Genomic DNA, 22,387 nt, shown 5'->3' with positions numbered 1-22,387 from the left:
AGTCAAGGTTAATTCCCACTATTGTTTTAAAAACCCATTCATCAGTTACTTTTTTTTTCCTCAACTATTGAATAAGTAGCCATGTAGCAATTTCTTATATACATATATATATATATACATATATTTTTCCAAATTGACTTTTTGTACGACACATGTCTCTCAGTGGACTTTTCGTAACTTGGTGTTCTGCACTCATGCAAATTACACCCATAATAAATATGTATTAAATTCATCTGGAATTTTGGCGTTTATGTTTTGGTATGAGTTCTGATGAGAAGTTTTTCCTGTCCAGATGTTATCTGATGACGGATGATAACGTCTCTGTGGAATGTGTTATAACCAGCACGATTGCTGCGACACGTTTGGACAGATTTTCTTTCTTGAAAAGATCCTTTATTAATCCTGAGAGGAAAATGAAGTGGTGCTTTGAGAGCAACTGTATTCTGTCAATGCGTCGGATCGTACTGGTAAGTGTTTACATCGTTATCTGTAATTGTATATCAACGACAACAAGGAGACGCATTGGACAGTTTGCATGTCGAACTTACTGCTAATAATTTGTTGCCGCCATCTTGTGGCATCTTGGTGTTATTGTTGATCTGAAAAAAATGCTAATGTCCATCGCATCAATGTTTTATTATAAGCATTTGAACAGATCACAAAACATCAAACTCAAGTGCAGTATAAAAGCCTATACTGTTTTATATTTTCATATTTACAAACTTATTTTTTTAACCTTTTCAGTCATTTCAAATCAGATTGTTCAGTCCCATTTTTTAACAGACAAGGGTGAATCAAAACAACCCAAGTTTTCTGTTACAGAAAAAAAACTAAATATTCCTAGTCAGTTCCAACTAGAGCGGCGCGTGGAAATTAAAGTTGAAACTCTGGTTGAAGCGCTCTGGAATTTCAGCCATTGAGAGCACGTCATCCGTCATGAGGTAAGCGATGGGGCCGACGCGTCTCCACACGCACCTCTCGCACATCGCGCCCTCGGCGGACGGGGCACCCCTCTAGATGCAGACAGATGCTCATGAAAATCATATTTACATTTGTTTTGTTTTTTTTTCCAGTTGCTGAATATCCTCACATATGTCATCCAACTTTTGCACATGAAAGCGGCGCCGGGCGTGATGCAATTGGGACAGGCGGAAATGAGGCACGGCGGCGTCTCGCCCGCTTTCAGCGGCGTAGCGGGCATTACTGACTTTAAGAAGTACTCCTGTTGATGACAAGGTAAACAAATTAATTTTTTTTGCATTTAGTGCGTTAAGAATGTTTGATCATTTGATCATATCCTACGCCAGTCATGTTGATGATGTAGTGGATGCCCCTTGTGATGATGAGCGTCGTTCGAGCACGAGTCACCGCCACGTAGAGCAGGTTGCATTCGTCGTTGGGGAAGTTACCTGAATTAAAGTTTTAATTTGTTGCGTGATTTATATTTTATTTTAGCGCAGGTTAGAAAAAAAAAGTCAAACACTCACTAAAAGAAAATTCGTTGACGTGGTGGCTGTTGTGGCTGTTGTCTCTGTTGTCTCTGGTGCAGGGAATGATAAAGTCGAAGCCGACCTTCACGATTTCAAATTCCAGGCCTTTGGCTTTGTGGACTGTGCCAAGGATGAAGTCTGGAAGGAAGCAGAAAAACGGGGAGGAACGGTCATGTGTTCCAATTCTCAAGAGCGCACACCTGCTTCTTTAACGTTGTCCTCCGAGTGTCTCCTCAGGCACTTCACCAGATCAGGAATGCGATTTGTGTATTTGGTCACAATAGCCAGCTTGACCTTCAGGTCGCGGTCGTCCGTCTTGCTGACGTACAGCTTCAACGCCTCAAAGGGGTTCGGTTGGATTTTTACAAACGATCCAATCAGGTAGTCCTTGATCACTGATAAAAAGGACAATCATTTCTTTTGCCAGTTCAACCGGAACAAAAACGATATGCGCGAGCCTCACGTTTGCAGTTATCTTTGCCTTCCATTAGGTACCAAATGTCCTTGATCTGACTCAACCCGATGTTGTCCACACCCTGTCAGGTAAAGAGCATCCACAATTATGTATTTAATATTTTCTGGGAAACAGTGGCTGAGTCCATAACAAGGGTGAGCAACATATGGCTCACGGGCCAACTGAGGGCCTTGTATTATATCCATCGCACCTTTAGTCAGTAGGGGGGGGGGGGGGAAATCCGTGTGTAGATAAAACACTCACGCCAATGAAGTGGATGTTGCACTTGTTATTGGCCTCGGTTAGCCGCACGGCTTCGCTGAACACGCCAAAATTGCACCTGAACAAAATGGCCGTGTTTCCCTGACGGGGGTTTATCCCATTGGCTATGTCCTGTTGGGCCTGGGCAGTTTTTTCATCAAACACGCTCCCTAGGAAAACGGATCAGTGAGTCTGGCGAGGTCGTTTGTTTCAAGCCGTCTACCTTTCTGCCTTCCCCCGACGAGAATTTTGCTGACATCCTTGCACAGTTTGAGGATGCTGGCCCCCACGTAAGCGATCTCGGCGCCAAAGCGGAAACTCTGGACAATGAAATAATTTTGGGTTTGGAATCCGTCCAGTGTTATTCTCCGTGTTGTTGCGTGCAAACCTGTGTTAGGTAGTAGATGTGGGTGTGAGCCACAGTCTGCAAAGCATTAACGGCACCTCGGAAGGTGTAGATCTGCTGGTGGGGATCGCCCACCAGGATTTTGCCGCATTTCTGGATCAGCAGCACGTCCATGATGGCTAAGGAGAAAAAAAAAAAAATGAATGGAAGCATCGACGATCAAAACTCAAGACTGAGAAACTTACTTGGGGTGCAGTCCTGGGCTTCGTCGATAAAAATAACGTCATATTGGTCGGAGAGGCTGACCTTTGGCTTTTGGAGCTGCCATAACTTTAAGTAACCTGGCGGAGAAAAGGAAAGTTTATAATTGTTCGCACAAGGCTTCCGTGAGTCGCCGTCTTACCGTCGTGAGTGATGTGGTAGGATTTTTCTTCAATCTCATTGAGGTCCTTCATTTTCATCCAAATGTTTCTTGCATCTTGGACATACAACTAGAGACAAAAAAATTAATTTCAGCATTTTTATGACAACTGTTTGAATCGTACGAATGGTTAAGACGGCATTTTGTACAGCGCTCCTCACCTCTTTTTCTTCTTCAGTGATGAGCGTCTTGTTGCCTTGAAGACTCACTTGCGAGAAAGGCACGTGGCTCCGCTCGATGGTCTCGTTGACGGAAGACATGAAGTTGTTGAGAGTCTGGGCTACCACTTTGGCCTTGGCGTAACCCCCTCGACCTTTGGGCAGGACCGTGTTGATGGAGAAGACGTTCAGATTGAAGGTGAGCTTCTTTTGGTAGCTGCGTCATAAAAAAAAAAAGAGATCAAGATCTGAATTGGACACTTGGCTGCGCGAGCTTCTCACAATTTCCCGATGTCTTTATAGGCCAGCGAGTGGACAGTCTTGCAGTCCACGTTGGGCGGGAACCGCTGCGAGGCTTCGCTAGCAACCGATTTATTGAAGGCCACATACAGGAAGCGGAGGTGCGGCCGCTGCTCGGCGTACTTGATCAGCGTGGTCATCTTCCCCGTACCTTCAACGCAAAAACGGTACGTCAGCCGGCAAGACCCTGACGGGAGGCCGATTTATATTCTCGTAATGTTGAGCGTGGAGGTTCGTTGTACCTGCAAAGGCAACAATCTTCACCAAGTGGTCCTTCTGAATGTCGTGGCTGAGGATGTTCAGCTGTTCTGAGGTCAACTTCATGCGCGAGCTCCTGGCGGGAACACAAAAAGGTGATCTCAATCCGAACCACATAAGAAGATATCCAAGAGTAATTTGATAGTCTCACCGGCCTTCCGAGCAGCTAACCGAAAAGAGGCCATTCTCCCTCAGGTGAAGAACATAGTAGATGTTGTAATGCAACCTGGAAACCACCAAAAAAGGGATTAAGGAGATACCTTTGACCTTATTTTCCATTTAAAAGTTAGCAGGCCTCACCTCTGGCTAAGCTTCACCTTGTTCCTCACGGCAGCCAGCAGCACCACGGCCATGTGACTGAGAAACTCGGTGACGTCGCTGTACGACATGCAGTCGTTCAGCAAGGTCACCAACGCCTGCACGTCCTCCACGCTCTCGCTGAGGAGTAAGATCACCGCCATGACTGCAAACGGGTTGGGGCCCTGCGGGGATCGAGCACGCGTCATTGTAACTTTTGGAGACAATATAAATTGTGCGAGCGTGTCAGTTGAACCTCCACGTGCAGATTCGGGCACTTGGGAACATTCCGAATGCATAATCTGATGGAGGCCTCGGCATGGGGGAAAAAGCGATGTTTCTTCACTTGCTCCAAAACGTCCGTCGGATTCACCATCGTGCCGAACTTATGGTGCGACATTAAACTGCGGACAAAGAGCCTCGATTAATGTAAAGCGGCCCGGATAACGTTGAAGAACTTACATAACGAGGTTGCGGATGCCGTGCTCTGCCATTTCTGGCTCTATGACGCGGGCCTTGATCAATGAGGAGGTGACCTCGGCCATTGTAACCTCTTCGTTCATCATGAAGCGGTAGTATTCTTTCTTGAAGGGCATAAACTGGAAAAAAGAACAATTATTTTCAGGGGAAAAAAAGTGCCTCAATTTTTCATCTTTTTGGTGCCCACCTTGTCATCCTCAATCACGTGTCGCCACCGATTGCACACGAGTATGGCGCTCCTGTACAGGTCTCGAGCAGGAAGGAGGCTGAGGACCTGCCTGAGCAACTCCTCCGGGAGGTCGTCAATACAACCCTGAGGTTGCAGCAGCTCCTTGCTACTCCCGAGGAGACCGTAGGTGGCATCAGGCAGGGGTTCCACATCCAGCTCCTCGTGCACCAACTTGTCAGAAGAGTCAAACTCATCTTCAAACATGGCAGAAGTTATTCCTTCTAAGTAGTCAACGTTGTTTTCAGGCTCCTCCTCCAGGTCTGAGGGCAACGATCGCTCATCGTCCTCATCTTCTGGTTCGCCATGGAGTCCATTTGTGCATGGGGGGAAGCCGTTCTCCGTACGAGAGGTGATTGATGCTATCATGAAATGTTAAGATGACACATTAGTAATGTCTCCCCTCTTAATATGCTATCAACAGCCAAATTGTAATTTAATGTAGTCACCACATTTTGGTCTCTTGGTAGGTCTTGGGTTCAGATTGGAAGTGCTGCCCCGGCTTCTGCTTAAACTTTGGGGGTTGGTGAGGGCTTGGATACCCGCTTCACTTTTTTCTAGCTCGTCTGCATTTAAAAGCCTCCTCTTGGCTCTCGCTTAGAAAAAACAAGTAACGACAAATCTAAAACACAACCATAACAACCATAGATATTCGACTTGGGTTAGAGGACTTACCTTTTAGTGCAAATTCCATATTATTTTTTTTGTTCAGCTTGCACGATTGCTGGAATTGTTACGTCGGAGCGAATGAAGTTCCAGTAAATACCAAAATGAAATTGAAAGAGTGTTTTCGGCCGAAGTGACTAATTCAGAAGCTTTCGCTTTTGCTTATAGACAATACTACCATCAGGTGGATGTAAGCCTTTGCTTTTGGACACTACTGCCACCATGTGGATGCAAGATGTAACAGCATTCTATTGATGGGTTGATTTAATTTAAATCAATCGGGTTTTTTTTTAATTTACGTCATTCAGTAGTTTTATTGTAGAGATTTTGTTACTATACCACCCTGGGAACAGACTAGACGTTTTTTTGTAACATTTAGTTCTTACTGGAAAAGCAAAAAAATATAGTTGAGCATTCTCTGGGATATACACTTCAGTATAAAGATTCACACAAACTCAAAGGTAGTAACGCATTTATTGATTGATCAGCAAAATTGTAGTCCCTGGGGTAACTACAGCATCAATGTTGAGATGATGGCACAGCATGGATTGTTTAACAGTAACTTTTTGTATTTTACAGTACACTCGAAGGAGAGAATAAAACCTCAGCGACATGTACTGTAATGTTAATCGTCGAGCTTACTGCTAATTTGTTGCCGCCATCTTGTGGCATCTTGGTGTTATTGTTGATCTGAAAAAAATGCTAATGTCCATCGCACCAATGTTTTATTATAAGCATTTGAACAGATCACAAAACATCAAACTCAACTGCAGTATAAAAGCCTATACTGTTTTATATTTTCATATTTACAAACTTATTTTTTTAACCTTTTCAGTCATTTCAAATCAGACCGTTCAGTCCCATTTTTTAACAGTCAATCAAAACAACCCAAGTTTTCTGTTACAGAAAAAAAACCAAAATATTCCTAGTCACTTCCAACTAGAGCGGCGCGTGGAAAATAATGTGGAATAAATGCTGGTTGAAGCGCTCTGGAACTTCAGCCATGGAGAGCACGTCGTCCGTCATGAGGTAAGCGATGGGGCCGACGCGTGTCCACACGCACCTCTCGCACAGCGCGCCCTCGGCGGACGGGCCACTCGTCTAGATGCGGACAGATGCTCATGAAAATCATATTTACATTTGTATTTTTTTTTTTTTTCCAGTTGCTGAATATCCTCACATATGTCATCCGTCTTTTGCACATCATGAAAGCGGCGCCGGGCGTGATGCAATTGGGACAGGCGGAAATGAGGCACGGCGGCGTCTCGCCCGCTTTCAGCGGCGTAGCGGGCATTACCGACTTTAAGAAGTACTCCTGTTGATGACAAGGTAAACAAATTAATTTTTTTTGCATTTAGTGCGTTAAGAATGTTTGATCATGTGATCATATCCTACGCCGGTCTGGGTGATGATGTAGTGGATGCTCCTTGTGATGATGAGTGTCGTTCGAGCGCGAGTCACCGCCACGTAGAGCAGGTTCCATTCGTCGTTGGGAACGTTACCTGAAGTTTTAATTTGTTGCGTGATTTATATTTTATTTTAGCGCAGGTTTGTAATTCGAAAAAAAAAAGTCAAACACTCACTAAAAGAAAATTCGTTGAAGTGGTGGCTGTTGTGTCTGGCGCTGGGAACGTTGATAAAGTCGCAGCCGACCATCACGATTTCAAATTCCAAACCTTTGGCTTTGTGGACTGTGCCGAGTATGAAGTCTGGAAGGGAGCAGAAAAACGGGGAGGAACGGTCATGTGTTCCAATTCTCCAAAGCGCACACCTGCTTCTTTAACGTTATCCTCCGAGTGTCTCCTCAGGCACTTCACCAGATCAGGAATGCGATTTGTGTATTTGGTCACAATGGTCAGCTTGGCCTCCAGGTCACGGTCGTCCGTCTTGCTGACGTACAGCTTCAACGCCTCAAAGGGGTTCGGTTGGATTTTTGCAAACGATCCAATCAGGTGGTCCTTGATCACTGATAAAAAGAACGACAATCATTTCCTTTGCCAATGCAACCGGAACAAAACCGATCCTCACGTTTGCGGTTATCTTTGCCTTCCATTAGGTACCAAATGTCCTTGATCTTACTCAACCCGATGTTGTCCACACCCTGTCAGGTAAAGAGCATCCACAATTATGTATTCTGGGAAACTGAGTCCATAACAAGGGTGAGCAACATATGGCTCACGGGTGGGGGTGTAGATAAAACACTCACGCCAATGAAGTGGATGTTGCACTTGTTATTGGCCTCGGTTAGCCGCACGGCTTCGCTGAACACGCCAAAATTGCACCTGAACAAAATGGCCGTGTTTCCCTGACGGGGGTTTATCCCATTGGCTATGTCCTGTTGGGCCTGGGCAGTTTTTTCATCAAACACGCTCCCTAGGAAAACGGATCAGTGAGTCTGGCGAGGTCGTTTGTTTCAAGCCGTCTACCTTTCTGCCTTCCCCCGACGAGAATTTTGCTGACATCCTTGCACAGTTTGAGGATGCTGGCCCCCACGTAAGCGATCTCGGCGCCAAAGCGGAAACTCTGGACAATGAAATAATTTTGGGTTTGGAATCCGTCCAGTGTTATTCTCCGTGTTGTTGCGTGCAAACCTGTGTTAGGTAGTAGATGTGGGTGTGAGCCACAGTCTGCAAAGCATTAATGGCACCTCGGAAGGTGTAGATCTGCTGGTGGGGATCGCCCACCAGGATTTTGCCGCATTTCTGGATCAGCAGCACGTCCATGATGGCTAAGGAGAAAAATAAAAAGCGAAAATAAATGGAAGTATCGACGATCAAAACTCAAGACTGAGAAACTTACTGGGGGTGCAGTCCTGGGCTTCGTCGATAAAAATAACGTCGTATTGGTCCGAGAGGCTGACCTTTGGCTTTTGGAGCTGCCATAACTTTAAGTAACCTGGCGGAGAAAAGGAAAGTTTATAATTGTTCGCACGAGGCTTCCGTGAGTCGCTGTCTTACCGTCGTGAGTGATGTGGTAGGCTTTTTCTTCAATCTCACTGAGGTCCTTCATTTTCATCCAAATGTTTCTTGCATCTTGGACATACAACTAGAGACAAAAAAATGAATTTCGGCATTTTGATGACAGCTGTTTTTGACTCGTACGAATGGTTAAGACGGCATTTTGTACAGCGCTCCTCACCTCTTTTTCTTCTTCAGCGATGAGCGTCTTGTTGCCTCGAAGACTCACTTGCGAGAAAGGCACGTGGCTCCGCTCGATGGTCTCGTTGACGGAAGCCATGAAGTTGTTGAGAGTCTGGGCTACCACTTTGGCCTTGGCGTAACCCCCTCGACCTTTGGGCAGGACCGTGTTGATGGAGAAGACGTTCAGATTGAAGGTGAGCTTCTTTTGGTAGCTGCGTCATAAAAAAAAAGAGATCAAGATCTGAATTGGACACTTGGCTGCGCGAGCTTCTCACAATTTCCCGATGTCTTTATAGGCCAGCGAGTGGACAGTCTTGCAGTCCACGTTGGGCGGGAACCGCTGCGAGGCTTCGCTAGCGACCGATTTATTGAAGGCCACATACAGGAACCGGAGGTGCGGCCGCTGCTCGGCGTACTTGATCAGCGTGGTCGTCTTCCCCGTACCTTCAACGTTAAAACGGTACGTTAGCCGGCAAGACCCTGACGGGAGGCCGATTTATATTCTCGTAATGTTGAACGTGGAGGTTCGTTGTACCTGCAAAGGCAACAATCTTCACCAAGTGGTCCTTCTGAATGTCGTGGCTGAGGATGTTCAGCTGTTCTGAGGTCAACTTCATGCGCGAGCTCCTGGCGGGAACACAAAAAGGTGATCTCAATCCGAACCACATAAGAAGATATCCAAGAGTAATTTGATAGTCTCACCGGCCTTCCGAGCAGCTAACCGAAAAGGGGCCATTCTCCCTCAGGTGAAGAACATAGTAGATGTTGTAATGCAACCTGGAAACCACCAAAAAAGGGATTAAGGAGATACCTTTGACCTTATTTTCCATTTAAAAGTTAGCAGGCCTCACCTCTGGCTAAGCTTCACCTTGTTCCTCACGGCAGCCAGCAGCACCACGGCCATGTGACTGAGAAACTCGGTGACGTCGCTGTACGACATGCAGTCGTTCAGCAAGGTCACCAACGCCTGCACGTCCTCCACGCTCTCGCTGAGGAGTAAGATCACCGCCATGACTGCAAACGGGTTGGGGCCCTGCGGGGATCGAGCACGCGTCATTGTAACTTTTGGAGACAATATAAATTGTGCGAGCGTGTCAGTTGAACCTCCACGTGCAGATTCGGGCACTTGGGAACATTCCGAATGCATAATCTGATGGAGGCCTCGGCATGGGGGAAAAAGCGATGTTTCTTCACTTGCTCCAAAACGTCCGTCGGATTCACCATCGTGCCGAACTTATGGTGCGACATTAAACTGCGGACAAAGAGCCTCGATTAATGTAAAGCGGCCCGGATAACGTTGAAGAACTTACATAACGAGGTTGCGGATGCCGTGCTCTGCCATTTCTGGCTCTATGACGCGGGCCTTGATCAATGAGGAGGTGACCTCGGCCATTGTAACCTCTTCGTTCATCATGAAGCGGTAGTATTCTTTCTTGAAGGGCATAAACTGGAAAAAAGAACAATTATTTTCAGGGAAAAAGAAAGTGCCTCAATTTTTCATCTTTTTGGTGCCCACCTTGTCATCCTCAATCACGTGGCGCCACCGATTGCACACGAGTATGGCGCTCCTGTACAGGTCTCGAGCAGGAAGGAGGCTGAGGACCTGCCTGAGCAACTCCTCCGGGAGGTCATCAATACAACCCTGAGGTTGCAGCAGCTCCTTGCTACTCCCGAGGAGACCGTAGGTGGCATCAGGCAGGGGTTCCACATCCAGCTCCTCGTGCACCAACTCGTCAGAAGAGTCAAACTCATCTTCAAACATGTCAGAAGTTATTCCTTCTAAGTCGTCAACGTTGTTTTCAGGCTCCTCCTCCAGGTCTGAGGGCAACGATCGCTCATCGTCCTCATCTTCTGGTTCGCCACGGAGTCCATTTGTGCATGGGGGGAAGCCGTTCTCCGCACTAGAGGTGATTGATGCTATCATGAAATGTTAAGATGACACATTAGTAATGTCTCCCCTCTTAATATGCTATCAACAGCCAAATTGTAATTTAATGTAGTCACCACATTTTGGTCTCTTGGTAGGTCTTGGGTTCAGATTGGAAGTGCTGCCCCGGCTTCTGCTTAAACTTTGGGGGTTGGTGAGGGCTTGGATACCCGCTTCACTTTTTTCTAGCTCGTCTGCATTTAAAAGCCTCCTCTTGGCTCTCGCTTAGAAAAAACAAGTAACGACAAATCTAAAACACAACCATAACAACCATAGATATTCGACTTGGGTTAGAGGACTTACCTTTTAGTGCAAATTCCATATTATTTTTTTTGTTCAGCTTGCACGATTGCTGGAATTGTTACGTCGGAGCGAATGAAGTTCCAGTAAATACCAAAATGAAATTGAAAGAGTGCTTTCGGCCGAAGTGACTAATTCAGAAGCTTTCGCTTTTGCTTATAGACAATACTACCATCAGGTGGATGTAAGCCTTTGCTTTTGGACACTACTGCCACCATGTGGATGCAAGATGTAACAGCATTCTATTGATGGGTTGATTTAATTTAAATCAATCGGGTTTTTTTTTAATTTACGTCATTCAGTAGTTTTATTGTAGAGATTTTGTTACTATACCACCCTGGGAACAGACTAGACGTTTTTTTGTAACATTTAGTTCTTACTGGAAAAGCAAAAAAATATAGTTGAGCATTCTCTGGGATATACACTTCAGTATAAAGATTCACACAAACTCAAAGGTAGTAACGCATTTATTGATTGATCAGCAAAATTGTAGTCCCTGGGGTAACTACAGCATCAATGTTGAGATGATGGCACAGCATGGATTGTTTAACAGTAACTTTTTGTATTTTACAGTACACTCGAAGGAGAGAATAAAACCTCAGCGACATGTACTGTAATGTTAATCGTCGAGCTTACTGCTAATTTGTTGCCGCCATCTTGTGGCATCTTGGTGTTATTGTTGATCTGAAAAAAATGCTAATGTCCATCGCACCAATGTTTTATTATAAGCATTTGAACAGATCACAAAACACCAAACTCAACTGCAGTATAAAAGCCTATACTGTTTTATATTTTCATATTTACAAACTTATTTTTTTAACCTTTTCAGTCATTTCAAATCAGACCGTTCAGTCCCATTTTTTAACAGTCAATCAAAACAACCCAAGTTTTCTGTTACAGAAAAAAAACTAAATATTCCTAGTCAGTTCCAACTAAAGCGGCGCGTGGAAAATAATGTGGAATAAATGCTGGTTGAAGCGCTCTGGAACTTCAGCCATGGAGAGCACGTCGTCCGTCATGAGGTAAGCGATGGGGCCGACGCGTGTCCACACGCACCTCTCGCACAGCGCGCCCTCGGCGGACGGGCCACTCGTCTAGATGCGGACAGATGCTCATGAAAATCATATTTACATTTGTATTTTTTTTTTTTTTCCAGTTGCTGAATATCCTCACATATGTCATCCGTCTTTTGCACATCATGAAAGCGGCGCCGGGCGTGATGCAATTGGGACAGGCGGAAATGAGGCACGGCGGCGTCTCGCCCGCTTTCAGCGGCGTAGCGGGCATTACCGACTTTAAGAAGTACTCCTGTTGATGACAAGGTAAACAAATTAATTTTTTTTGCATTTAGTGCGTTAAGAATGTTTGATCATGTGATCATATCCTACGCCGGTCTGGGTGATGATGTAGTGGATGCTCCTTGTGATGATGAGCGTCGTTCGAGCGCGAGTCACCGCCACGTAGAGCAGGTTCCATTCGTCGTTGGGGACGTTACCTGAAGTTTTAATTTGTTGCGTGATTTATATTTTATTTTAGCGCAGGTTTGTAATTCGAAAAAAAAAAGTCAAACACTCACTAAAAGAAAATTCGTTGAAGTGGTGGCTGTTGTGTCTGGCGCTGGGAACGTTGATAAAGTCGCAGCCGACCATCACGATTTCAAATTCCAAACCTTTGGCTTTGTGGACTGTGCCGAGTATGAAGTCTGGAAGGGAGCAGAAAAACGGGGAGGAACGGTCATGTGTTCCAATTCTCCAAAGCGCACACCTGCTTCTTTAACGTTATCCTCCGAGTGTCTCCTCAGGCACTTCACCAGATCAGGAATGCGATTTGTGTATTTGGTCACAATGGTCAGCTTGGCCTCCAGGTCACGGTTGTCCGTCTTGCTGACGTACAGCTTCAACGCCTCAAAGGGGTTCGGTTGGATTTTTGCAAACGATCCAATCAGGTGGTCCTTGATCACTGATAAAAAGAACGACAATCATTTCCTTTGCCAATGCAACCGGAACAAAACCGATCCTCACGTTTGCGGTTATCTTTGCCTTCCATTAGGTACCAAATGTCCTTGATCTTACTCAACCCGATGTTGTCCACACCCTGTCAGGTAAAGAGCATCCACAATTATGTATTCTGGGAAACTGAGTCCATAACAAGGGTGAGCAACATATGGCTCACGGGGGGGGGGGTGTAGATAAAACACTCACGCCAATGAAGTGGATGTTGCACTTGTTATTGGCCTCGGTTAGCCGCACGGCTTCGCTGAACACGCCAAAATTGCACCTGAACAAAATGGCCGTGTTTCCCTGACGGGGGCTTATCCCATTGGCTATGTCCTGTTGGGCCTGGGCAGCTTTTTCATCAAACACGCCCCCTAGGAAAACGGATCAGTGAGTCCGGCGAGGTCGTTTGTTTCAAGCCGTCTACCTTTCTGCCTTCCCCCGACGAGAATTCTGCTGACATCCTTGCACACCGTGAGGATGCTGGCCCCCACGTAAGCGATCTCGGCGCCAAAGCGGAAACTCTGGACAATGAAATAATTTTGGGTTTGGAATCCGTCCACTGTTATTCTCGGTGTTGTTGCGTGCAAACCTGTGTTAGGTAGTAGATGTGGGTGTGAGCCACAGTCTGCAAAGCATTAATGGCACCTCGGAAGGTGTAGATCTGCTGGTGGGGATCGCCCACCAGGATTTTGCCGCATTTCTGGATCAGCAGCACGTCCATGATGGCTAAGGAGAAAAATAAAAAGCGAAAATAAATGGAAGTATCGACGATCAAAACTCAAGACTGAGAAACTTACTGGGGGTGCAGTCCTGGGCTTCGTCGATAAAAATAACGTCGTATTGGTCCGAGAGGCTGACCTTTGGCTTTTGGAGCTGCCATAACTTTAAGTAACCTGGCGGAGAAAAGGAAAGTTTATAATTGTTCGCACGAGGCTTCCGTGAGTCGCCGTCTTGCCGTCGTGAGTGATGTGGTAGGCTTCTTCTTCAATCTCACTGAGGTCCTTCATTTTCATCCAAATGTTTCTTGCATCTTGGACATACAACTAGAGACAAAAAAATGAATTTCGGCATTTTGATGACAGCTGTTTTTGACTCGTACGAATGGTTAAGACGGCATTTTGTACAGCGCTTCTCACCTCTTTTTCTTCTTCAGCGATGAGCGTCTTGTTGCCTCGAAGACTCACTTGCGAGAAAGGCACGTGGCTCCGCTCGATGGTCTCGTTGACGGAAGACATGAAGTTGTTGAGAGTCTGGGCTACCACTTTGGCCTTGGCGTAACCCCCTCGACCTTTGGGCAGGACCGTGTTGATGGAGAAGACGTTCAGATTGAAGGTGAGCTTCTTTTGGTAGCTGCGTCATAAAAAAAAAAGAGATCAAGATCTGAATTGGACACTTGGCTGTGCGAGCTTCTCACAATTTCCCGATGTCTTTATAGGCCAGCGAGTGGACAGTCTTGCAGTCCACGTTGGGCGGGAACCGCTGCGAGGCTTCGCTAGCGACCGATTTATTGAAGGCCACATACAGGAACCGGAGGTGCGGCCGCTGCTCGGCGTACTTGATCAGCGTGGTCGTCTTCCCCGTACCTTCAACGTTAAAACGGTACGTTAGCCGGCAAGACCCTGACGGGAGGCCGATTTATATTCTCGTAATGTTGAACGTGGAGGTTCGTTGTACCTGCAAAGGCAACAATCTTCACCAAGTGGTCCTTCTGAATGTCGTGGCTGAGGATGGTCAGCTGTTCTGAGGTCAACTTCATGCGCGAGCTCCTGGCGGGAACACAAAAAGGTGATCTCAATCCGAACCACATAAGAAGATATCCAAGAGTAAGTCTCACCGGCCTTCCGAGCAGCTAACTGAAAAGGGGCCATTCTCCCTCAGGTGAAGAACATAGTAGATGTTGTAATGCAACCTGGAAACCACCAAAGAAGGGATTAAGGAGATACCTTATTTTCCATTTAAAAGTTAGCCGGCCTCACCTCTGGCTAAGCTTCACCTTGTTCCTCACGGCAGCCAGCAGCACCACGGCCATGTGACTGAGGAACTCGGTGACGTCGCTGTACGACATGCAGTCGTTCAGCAAGGTCACCAACGCCTGCACGTCCTCCACGCTCTCGCTGAGGAGTAAGATCACCGCCATGACTGCAAACGGGTTGGGGCCCTGCGGGGATCGAGCACGCGTCATTGTAACTTTCGGAGACAATATAAATTGTGCGAGCGTGTCAGTTGAACCTCCACGTGCAGATTCGGGCACTTGGGAACATTCCGAATGCGTAATCTCATGGCGGCCTCGGCATGGGGGAAAAAGCGATGTTTCTTCACTTGCTCCAGAACGTCCGTCGGATTCACCATCGTGCCAAACTTATGGTGCGACATTAAACTGCGGACAAAGAGCCTCGATTAATGTAAAGCGACCCGGATAACGTTGAAGAACTTACATAACGAGGTTGCGGATGCCGTGCTGTGACATTGCTGGCTTTATGACGCGGGCCTTGATCAATGAGGAGGTGACCTCGGCCATTGTAACCTCTTCGTTCATCATGAAGCGGTAGTATTCTTTCTTGAAGGGCATAAACTGGAAAAAAGAACAATTATTTTCAGGGAAAAAAAAGTACCCCGAGGCTTCGTGGTGCCCATCACCTTGTCATCCTCAATCACGTCGCGCCACCGATTGCACACGAGTATGGCGCTCCTGTACAGGTCTCGAGCAGGAAGGAGGCTGAGGACCTGCCTGAGCAACTCCTCCGGGAGGTCGTCAATACAACCCTGAGGTTGCAGCAGCTCCTTGCTACTCCCGAGGAGACCGTAGGTGGCATCAGGCAGGGGTTCCACATCCAGCTCCTCGTACACCAACTCGTCAGAAGAGTCAAACTCATCTTCAAACATGGCAGAAGTTATTCCTTCTAAGTAGTCAATGTTGTTTTCAGGTTCCTCCTCCAGGTCTGAGGGCAACGATCGCTCATCGTCCTCATCTTCTGGTTCACCATGGAGTCCATTTGTGCATGGGGGGAAGCCGTTCTCCGCACGAGAGGTGATTGATGCTATCATGAAATGTTAAGATGACACATTAGTAATGTTTCCCCTCTTAACATGCCATCAACAGCCAAATTCTAATTTAATGTAGTCACCACATTTTGGTCTCTTGGTAGGTCTTGGGTTCAGATTGGAAGTGCTGCCCCGGCTTCTGCTTAAACTTTGGGGGTTGGTGAGGGCTTGGATACCCGCTTCACTTTTTTCTAGCTCGTCTGCATTTAAATGCCTCCTCTTGGCTCTCGCTTAGAAAAAACAAGTAACGACAAATTTAAAACACAACCATAACAACCATAGATATTCGACTTGGGTTAGAGGACTGACCTTTTAGTGCAAATTCCATATTATTTTTTTGTTCAGCTTGCACAATACCTAGATTTAATAAACCTCAACATTTAAAGCTGAGAACTAAACATTTGCGGGCACTCATGAATTATAACCGAGTCGCCCCACATACGAAAGTATTTGATTATAAAGAAATGATTGCTGGAATTGTTACGTCGTAGCGAATGAAGTTCAAGTAAATACCAAAATAAAATTGAAAGCGTGTTTTCGGCGGAAGTGACGAATTCAGAAGCATTTGCCTTTGGACACTACTGCCACCATGTGGATGCAAGCTGTAACAGCATTCTATTGATGGGTTGATTTAATTTAAATCGATCGTTGTTTTTTAATTTACGTCATTCAGTAGTTTTATTGTAGAGATTTTGTTACTATACCACCCTGGGAACAGACTAGACGTTTTTTAATAACATTTAGTTCTTACTAGAAAAGCAAAAAAATAAATATAGTTGAGCATTCTCTGGGATATACACTTCAGTATAAAGATTCACACAAACTCAAAGGTAGTAACGCATTTATTAATTGATCAGCAAAATTGTAGTCCCTGGGGTAACTACAGCATCAATGTTGAGATGATGGCACAGCATGGATTGTTTAACAGTAACTTTTTGTATTTTACAGTACACTCGAAGGAGAGAATAAAACCTCAGCGACATGTACTGTAATGTTAATAGATGAACTGACAATTGTAAGACCAGAAACATACAGTATTCGTGATTAAAAACATTGTAATTAAGTAAACGAACGGACTCGAGCAACCGTGATTAATATTTGGAAAAAAGGACACGCGCGACCTAACCCTTCCATCAATTAATACGTATTTAATATACTAAATTAGTAAACAAAATGTGTTAAGAAATGTATAAAAGTCACAAAATGTAACTACGAGAATGTCATTAAAACCTGAAATATGAAGTTGACCATAATTCCTATGCTGAAAACAGAATAAACATTTCGAAGAATGGCATGTGTGATTAAAAAAAAAAAAAACAATTGGAAGCATTTGAGGGACTTGGAATGTCACTTTGGAAAGTTGACCATCATCAATTCAGGCAATTTAAAATGGTCTTCGGAGTTTGGTCCTATGTTGATTCACTGCTTGAGCACAGGTAGCTCCTTGGGCGTGAAAAATGCCTGCGCCATGCCCATGGCAAAAATATAAACCTTGGCATCCACCACGATTTTTTCTTTCTTCAGGAGCTCTGCAGAATGAAACTCAGTCAGAGGCTTAGTAAACACGAGTCAAGACACCGAGCGCTTACCATCTATTTTCATCTGGAATTCATCAAGGGGTACAAGGATGACTTCCACAAATTCTGAGGGGGAAAAAAAGTCCAGTTTGTTTATTGACTATACTCTGAGATGTATTTTTGTAAATATAAGACTTACCTCCATCACCTGAAGAGAAAAGCACAAGAGGGAAAATTAGTTTGATACACATTTTAGAACCTTCACACGAGCGCAGGTCCAAACAAGAAATCAAAACTTCTCTCTCCCTCACCCAGCTGCTGTGTCGGGTTGATATTCTCCATTTCATCTCCGTTGATGTTGACCATGACGATCTGGGTGGTGCAGTTGGACAAGCCAGGATCCAGACAAGTCACTGCATTAAGCGACAACGAAATGTATTTCCAGATCGCACAATTTGTCGTTTTCAAAGTTCGCCAAAGCGTTTGATTACCTGGCGTCACTCCGACGACTTCCCCTTTGTAGCCTGTTTCTTCTTTCAGCTCCCTCAGCGCGGCCGTCGCTGCGCTCTCACCCTCGTCGATCAAGCCTGAGCAGAGATGTAATCACACTTTTTAACACCTTTACACACCCCACTTGGATCAACATTGAATTTAACAGCACGACAAATGTCCTCACCCGCAGGAAGCTCCAACGTGAAGCATCCCATCGGTGGACGGAACTGCTTCACCATCACCACGCAGTCCTTGTGCAGTGTCCTCTTCAGCAGCGCGATGATGCCGACACCTAGAGTCCGATCTCCCTCAATAAGTTCCCTCAAAAGGTTTGAGACCCCTTCCCAAAATTACCATCTGCGTCTGAGTCGGTTTGCCTCGTTGTCCTCCTCACCGTCTCCCAGATCCTGATGGAGGAACACAACTTAGAAAAACATGATTGATTTCTTATGTCATGGCAGAAGATAATCATACCTGGTGTTTCCAGCCGGGTCCACATAAGTGGTCTTCTCCAGCTTCACCCATTTACCCGATGCCAAGATCTACAATAAAATGACACAATTCCCCCCTCTTATATATTTCCTAAATTATCCAAAACAAGTGATGCGTTCACGTCCCAATGCACGTATCTGCAGATTGTGACCCACACAAGTGACGTAACAACTTATTTACGATTTTTTTTTTGTACATTTGAGAAGTTACTAAAACACACCTCTTCTTTCACGACGTGAGGCACCGTCGTCACCGTCGTCTGCTTGGAATCTTCACTGTGGTTCATTGTATTTTCTGAAATACGAACAATTCCAGGCACCATTTCGATTATGCTGTTTGTGTTCAGGAGCTGCGCGAATTAGCAATCGGTTAAAAATAAAATTTGTTGCGTGGACATTAACCGGTGTGTCCAATCTTTACGTTGCAAGATAAGTTAACGCCCCGTCAATTCTGAACTTTAATCAGTCATGTGAGTTGGTAAATGTTTAAACTTGACTCACGTGAAACCACACCAACTCAGCCGAAGAAGACAATGACGTAGTTGAGCGCTCACGCTGTTTGTACTTCCGGGTACCGTAAACGTCACCCAAATTCTAAACTTCTGTCCAGTCAGGTCAAATAAATTGATTCAATATTGAAGTAATTATTTTTTTCTTTTCACTCTACTAGTGAGGGGTTTATCATCTTCTCCCCATGCAAGCGTTCATCCGTATCATGCTTTTTGATTTATTTAACAGTTTTTATAATTGCAGGAAGAGATTTCAGCATTTCATTTTTTTTCTATTGCCTGATGCTGCGCAACATCCTTCTTTGGCACCATCACTCTTGGATTATTGTGGCTATAAAAGTAGGATTTTTTTTGCATTCTTTCTGCTATCTCAGGCTCCGCAATCCGTTTTAGTTTGATTGTTCTTTTTGGTTTATCACCCACACTTCTCACCTGTGTCAGATCATCGGCAACCTGAACTGAACTTAACTACTATTATGGCTCATCTTACTCGTGGAACATCTCTGATTTTGAGTGTACCACTAAAATACCTCCCTCGTTCAGTTCAAAACATTCGACTGATGTTATTGCAAACTATCAGTAGTTTATTGTACCAAAAATTATCGAACATACAATATTAAATTTAAAAAAAAAGTGGTAGGTTTAGGTTTGTTACAATGGGAAATAACTAGTATATTTACTCAAGAAGGGTTCGGAAGATATTCATTGACGGACACAGTTCCGATACAGGAAGTTGCAGCATGAAGAAGGAGCAAGTTGCTCACTGTCAATTTTCCGTCTGGTATCCGATATTTAAGCAACATACAATTAAAAGGTAAGGAGTTCAATGATTGTTTACAGATAGTTTTATTTTTGTCATTTTTTTCTTGACCATAGTTCAAGACATCATTTCTAAATCACCGCGTTGACTAGTGGTGCTGTGCTATCTTTCATAATGCTATCAATGATGTTCCTAATCATTATTTTATTGTTTACAGTCTGATTCTTCCACTGCCTCAAAATGTAACAGATTATTTACTGGACGATGGGACGCTGGTAGTTTCTGGGAGGTATAAAGCACCACACTTAAACACCTAAAGCAAAAAAAAAGATTATTATTCTAATATTGATTGCATTTTGGAATTTCCCCCCCACCTTCCCAAGTGATCACATTGCACAGCAGCCCCATATTAACAACGATTCCGATGCTGAGGAAGATATTCAGGTGAGGGAAAAATGAAATGATTAAATTCAAGAAAGTGTTGTGTGGCTAATTTAGACATTTAGTTGCTATTTTTAGTAACTTTTCTGACCACTCTAATTTTGCTTTGTTTATTATTAGGCCAAATTGCCCAGCATCTGTGCATTTGTCTTGTTTTGATTTAGCAGCCTTCTAACATTTCTATTCCTCTTCTAGTGGTCAGATGATGAAACAACCACCACAGTCACAGTAAGTAACTAAATCATAACTTGCTTGCACTAATAATGGAGAATTGCACAGCTTGATCCCCGTGCATATGTCTATCAGGCTCCTGAGTTCCCAGAATTCACAGCCAAAGTGCTGGAGGCGATAAATTCTCTGGGTGGTCGTGTTTTCCCAAAACTCAACTGGAGTGCACCAAGGGTAAACCGGATTGTGTTGAAGCGCATTTTAGTTATTGCCACTTGTAAGATTGTGTTTTCATTTTAGGACGCCAACTGGATTGCACTTAACAGCTCTCTGCAGTGTCAGAGCCTAAGCGAAATATTTCTCCTCTTCAAAAGCTCCGACTTCATCACCCATGACCTCACGCAGCCGTAAGCCGCGTATTCACAAGCATTAGTTTTTTTATAACAGATTTATGTGTAGCATAATCTGTTTTTTTTTCTCTGCATACTTCCTATTTGTGTGTAGATTTCTTCACTGCAACGACCAGGATTCGCCTGATCCGATCATCAATTATGAGGTATTAAAAAAAGTTCGAAATGAAGTAGTGTGCTTTTTTTTTTTTCTGAAAAATGTGCCGTGCTCCTCTCTTCAGCTGGTCCTGAGAAAGTGGAGCGAGCTGATCCCTGGTGGAGAGTTCCGCTGCTTTGTTAAGGAAAATAAACTGATAGGTAAGGTGTTTTTTATATCAAACAAAATACGTAACATCTACATTCTAAATAAAACGGGATAGAAAAGGCAAGGATGATCAATTACTACAGCTTCCAGTAGATGGCGCCAAAAGACTCATTTTGGATATGCTCAAAAAATATGTGGGGCCTTGTCGCCAATATTTTCATTTTAGGGATATGCACATATTTATTTGTATGCAGCAATCAGCCAAAGAGACTACACTCAGTATTATCCGCACATCTTGAAGCAGGAGGAGTCCATTGTTCATGCTATCCAGCACTTCTTTAGCCAGCACATCCAGTACAAATTCTTGGATGAGGACTGTGAGTATATTTTGTTTCATGAATTTGGAATTTGAGTACCATATTGATTGATTTGTGTATCTTTTTTTTTTTTTTTTTTTTACAGTTGTGTTGGATGTCTATAGAGATAGCCAGGTAAGCCTGAGCACATTTGTGACAAGCTAAGACATCAGGAGATTCATGCTGATTTTTTTTCCTTTTTTTTATTGTTTTCAAGGGGAGAGTCTGGGTCATTGATCTGAACCCATTCGGGGAGGTCACTGACTCCCTTCTGTTCAGCTGGGAGGAGCTGACATCCGGCGGGGAAGCGGCCCGGCAGCAGGTTAGCCGAGGAGCATTCGTGACCCGAGTCGCCGTTCTAATGCGCCGTCGTGTGTTGCAGGACGAGCCGGATTTCCGCTACACCGCTAGCGAGGTGACGGTGCAGCCCAGCCCCTGCCTGAGCTACCGAATCCCACGTGATTTTGTGGATCTGTCAGCTGGAGAGGACGCTTACAAACTCATCGACTTCCTCAAGCTGGTGAGGATTCAAAGAAAGCTGCATGGCACTTTTTATGAATCAACAAGAAGAATGTTAAGGTTCAAAATGTGTCACTGGCATCGTGAATAAACAACTTTCTCGAAACCAACAGCAGAAAAGCCAACAGGAGGACGAAGAGGACGACGAAGCTCCACAGTGACTTTCAAGTTCCCTGCAAGAAGTGACTCGATACCCCGCCCCACCCCTCAGGTGTCCTGAAGCAATCCAATCTGGACATAAGAGAAAATTGTTATGGTCGTAGCTCACATGTCATGTTTAGCCTCGATTCCTTTTTATCGTAAATCCCGTCTGCCTTTCTACCGCCCAAACCCAGCAGGAGGACGCCAGTACCTTCTCAACCCCTGAGCAAACTTCTTTATTTAACACTAAAGCTCTTGATCACCCAGTCACCTTTAATGCTTCTTTGCCGCCCCCGCCCTCCCGTTCGTCTCAACTAATTTAGTCTGAGCACTCCTGACAAACTCATTGCCTCCATCCTTCAGCCCCCCCCCCCTCCCGTGTGTGCGGTTTTCCCATCATGCATCTCTGTAGACCGCGGCCCTACGGACCCCCCCATTAAACTTGTTGTCATATATCGACCGAGCTGTCACGTCTGGTGGATGCCCCCAAACGACCACATTCGAAATTGATTGTGCTTTTACATAACGCTTCCAATTACGCCACGAGCCGAACGAGCCCTCCTCACTTTGTCGTGT

General features: G+C 44.9%; 5 protein-coding genes across 10 annotated transcripts; 1 reads left to right on the top strand and 4 right to left on the bottom strand.

The window, feature by feature from the left end:
- Positions 1-306: 306 nt before the first annotated feature.
- Positions 307-22,270, top strand: cdc123 (cell division cycle 123 homolog (S. cerevisiae)). Of its 3 annotated transcripts, XM_088366359.1 has the most exons (31): positions 307-467; positions 823-941; positions 1,074-1,236; positions 3,151-3,329; positions 3,434-3,597; positions 3,681-5,043; positions 6,264-6,386; positions 6,521-6,686; positions 8,513-8,691; positions 8,794-8,957; positions 9,041-10,404; positions 10,523-11,746; positions 11,881-12,046; positions 13,875-14,053; positions 14,157-14,320; positions 14,404-14,506; positions 14,600-15,749; positions 17,596-17,715; positions 17,804-17,879; positions 17,963-18,101; positions 19,750-19,821; positions 19,916-19,976; positions 20,169-20,201; positions 20,280-20,375; positions 20,442-20,548; positions 20,646-20,697; positions 20,773-20,848; positions 21,050-21,172; positions 21,258-21,286; positions 21,369-21,671; positions 21,784-22,270. In XM_088366359.1, exons 20-31 carry the CDS (start codon positions 18,052-18,054, stop codon positions 21,829-21,831), a joined length of 1,050 nt encoding a protein of 349 aa, XP_088222485.1. In that variant the 5' UTR covers positions 307-467; positions 823-941; positions 1,074-1,236; positions 3,151-3,329; positions 3,434-3,597; positions 3,681-5,043; positions 6,264-6,386; positions 6,521-6,686; positions 8,513-8,691; positions 8,794-8,957; positions 9,041-10,404; positions 10,523-11,746; positions 11,881-12,046; positions 13,875-14,053; positions 14,157-14,320; positions 14,404-14,506; positions 14,600-15,749; positions 17,596-17,715; positions 17,804-17,879; positions 17,963-18,051; the 3' UTR covers positions 21,832-22,270. The 3 variants fall into 3 exon arrangements, with proteins under 3 accessions (XP_088222485.1, XP_088222486.1, XP_088222484.1); XM_088366360.1 differs by lacking the exons at positions 307-467; positions 823-941; positions 1,074-1,236; ... (15 more) ...; positions 17,804-17,879; positions 17,963-18,101 and adding an exon at positions 19,429-19,586 and having other exon boundaries at positions 21,369-21,473; positions 21,534-21,671; XM_088366358.1 differs by lacking the exons at positions 307-467; positions 823-941; positions 1,074-1,236; ... (15 more) ...; positions 17,804-17,879; positions 17,963-18,101 and adding an exon at positions 19,429-19,586.
- On the bottom strand, positions 618-5,549 carry LOC148379287 (F-box DNA helicase 1-like). 2 transcript variants are annotated; one of them, XM_088366337.1, is made up of 21 exons: positions 5,367-5,549; positions 5,144-5,287; positions 4,653-5,053; positions 4,448-4,584; positions 4,242-4,389; positions 3,989-4,170; positions 3,840-3,914; positions 3,673-3,764; positions 3,413-3,581; positions 3,134-3,347; positions 2,955-3,042; positions 2,797-2,892; positions 2,594-2,730; positions 2,429-2,525; positions 2,209-2,375; positions 1,954-2,026; positions 1,691-1,885; positions 1,488-1,628; positions 1,303-1,409; positions 1,091-1,222; positions 618-1,013 (listed from the first exon to the last, which is right to left on the bottom strand). In XM_088366337.1, the coding sequence occupies exons 1-21, from the start codon at positions 5,383-5,385 to the stop codon at positions 855-857; spliced, it is 2,973 nt and encodes a 990-aa protein (XP_088222463.1). In that variant the 5' UTR covers positions 5,386-5,549; the 3' UTR covers positions 618-854. The 2 variants fall into 2 exon arrangements, with proteins under 2 accessions (XP_088222463.1, XP_088222462.1); XM_088366336.1 differs by having other exon boundaries at positions 5,141-5,287; positions 5,367-5,548.
- On the bottom strand, positions 6,066-10,887 carry LOC148379286 (F-box DNA helicase 1-like). Of its 2 annotated transcripts, none has more exons than XM_088366338.1 (21): positions 10,728-10,887; positions 10,502-10,648; positions 10,014-10,414; positions 9,808-9,944; positions 9,602-9,749; positions 9,349-9,530; positions 9,200-9,274; positions 9,033-9,124; positions 8,773-8,941; positions 8,496-8,709; positions 8,315-8,402; positions 8,157-8,252; positions 7,949-8,085; positions 7,784-7,880; positions 7,564-7,730; positions 7,386-7,458; positions 7,129-7,323; positions 6,941-7,066; positions 6,753-6,859; positions 6,538-6,672; positions 6,066-6,458 (listed from the first exon to the last, which is right to left on the bottom strand). In XM_088366338.1, the coding sequence occupies exons 1-21, from the start codon at positions 10,744-10,746 to the stop codon at positions 6,297-6,299; spliced, it is 2,967 nt and encodes a 988-aa protein (XP_088222464.1). In that variant the 5' UTR covers positions 10,747-10,887; the 3' UTR covers positions 6,066-6,296. The 2 variants fall into 2 exon arrangements, with proteins under 2 accessions (XP_088222464.1, XP_088222465.1); XM_088366339.1 differs by having other exon boundaries at positions 10,505-10,648.
- Positions 11,174-16,319, bottom strand: LOC148379285 (F-box DNA helicase 1-like). Of its 2 annotated transcripts, none has more exons than XM_088366340.1 (21): positions 16,073-16,319; positions 15,847-15,993; positions 15,359-15,759; positions 15,157-15,293; positions 14,951-15,098; positions 14,698-14,879; positions 14,556-14,630; positions 14,396-14,487; positions 14,136-14,304; positions 13,858-14,071; positions 13,677-13,764; positions 13,519-13,614; positions 13,311-13,447; positions 13,146-13,242; positions 12,926-13,092; positions 12,746-12,818; positions 12,489-12,683; positions 12,301-12,426; positions 12,113-12,219; positions 11,898-12,032; positions 11,174-11,818 (listed from the first exon to the last, which is right to left on the bottom strand). In XM_088366340.1, exons 1-21 carry the CDS (start codon positions 16,089-16,091, stop codon positions 11,657-11,659), a joined length of 2,967 nt encoding a protein of 988 aa, XP_088222466.1. In that variant the 5' UTR covers positions 16,092-16,319; the 3' UTR covers positions 11,174-11,656. The 2 variants fall into 2 exon arrangements, with proteins under 2 accessions (XP_088222466.1, XP_088222467.1); XM_088366341.1 differs by having other exon boundaries at positions 15,850-15,993.
- Positions 16,588-18,748, bottom strand: nudt5 (nudix (nucleoside diphosphate linked moiety X)-type motif 5). Its single transcript, XM_088366382.1, has 9 exons — positions 18,485-18,748; positions 18,247-18,314; positions 18,127-18,179; positions 17,957-18,064; positions 17,772-17,867; positions 17,592-17,693; positions 17,480-17,488; positions 17,353-17,406; positions 16,588-17,292 (listed from the first exon to the last, which is right to left on the bottom strand). Exons 1-9 carry the CDS (start codon positions 18,584-18,586, stop codon positions 17,183-17,185), a joined length of 702 nt encoding a protein of 233 aa, XP_088222508.1. The 5' UTR covers positions 18,587-18,748; the 3' UTR covers positions 16,588-17,182.
- Positions 22,271-22,387: the final 117 nt, after the last annotated feature.

Source organism: Syngnathus floridae, chromosome 22 (assembly GCF_059516105.1).
Source record: "Syngnathus floridae isolate MCC-2025c chromosome 22, RoL_Sflo_1.0, whole genome shotgun sequence".
Lineage (NCBI taxonomy): Eukaryota > Metazoa > Chordata > Actinopteri > Syngnathiformes > Syngnathidae > Syngnathus > Syngnathus floridae.
The sequence above is the reverse complement of the archived record's forward strand: the minus strand, read 5'-3'. Positions and strand labels throughout refer to the sequence as shown.

What these genes read in the sequence shown, in the direction of transcription:
- LOC148379287 (XM_088366336.1), bottom strand. An exon ending in ACGTGATTGAGGATGACAAG is followed by an intron (nt 4,585 to 4,652) that starts GTGGGCACCAAA and finishes TCTTTTTTCCAG; the next exon opens with TTTATGCCCTTCAAGAAAGA. An exon ending in AGCCCAGGACTGCACCCCAA is followed by an intron (nt 2,731 to 2,796) that starts GTAAGTTTCTCA and finishes TTTTCTCCTTAG; the next exon opens with CCATCATGGACGTGCTGCTG.
- LOC148379286 (XM_088366338.1), bottom strand. An exon ending in TACCAAGAGACCAAAATGTG is followed by an intron (nt 10,415 to 10,501) that starts GTGACTACATTA and finishes ATTTCATGATAG; the next exon opens with CATCAATCACCTCTAGTGCG. An exon ending in GGATAACGTTAAAGAAGCAG is followed by an intron (nt 7,067 to 7,128) that starts GTGTGCGCTTTG and finishes GCTCCCTTCCAG; the next exon opens with ACTTCATACTCGGCACAGTC.
- LOC148379285 (XM_088366340.1), bottom strand. An exon ending in GTTAGCTGCTCGGAAGGCCG is followed by an intron (nt 14,488 to 14,555) that starts GTGAGACTTACT and finishes TGTTCCCGCCAG; the next exon opens with GAGCTCGCGCATGAAGTTGA. An exon ending in GCAACATCCACTTCATTGGC is followed by an intron (nt 12,819 to 12,925) that starts GTGAGTGTTTTA and finishes TTTACCTGACAG; the next exon opens with GGTGTGGACAACATCGGGTT.
- nudt5 (XM_088366382.1), bottom strand. Translation starts at nt 18,586, where the DNA reads ATGGTGCCTGGAATTGTTCGTATTTCAGAAAATACAATGAACCACAGT. An exon ending in CTCACGTCGTGAAAGAAGAG is followed by an intron (nt 18,315 to 18,484) that starts GTGTGTTTTAGT and finishes ATTTTATTGTAG; the next exon opens with ATCTTGGCATCGGGTAAATG. An exon ending in CACGTTGGAGCTTCCTGCGG is followed by an intron (nt 17,868 to 17,956) that starts GTGAGGACATTT and finishes ATCTCTGCTCAG; the next exon opens with GCTTGATCGACGAGGGTGAG.
- cdc123 (XM_088366358.1), top strand. Translation starts at nt 19,513, where the DNA reads ATGAAGAAGGAGCAAGTTGCTCACTGTCAATTTTCCGTCTGGTATCCG. An exon ending in ACCCATGACCTCACGCAGCC is followed by an intron (nt 20,549 to 20,645) that starts GTAAGCCGCGTA and finishes ATTTGTGTGTAG; the next exon opens with ATTTCTTCACTGCAACGACC. An exon ending in CAAATTCTTGGATGAGGACT is followed by an intron (nt 21,173 to 21,257) that starts GTGAGTATATTT and finishes TTTTTTTTACAG; the next exon opens with TTGTGTTGGATGTCTATAGA.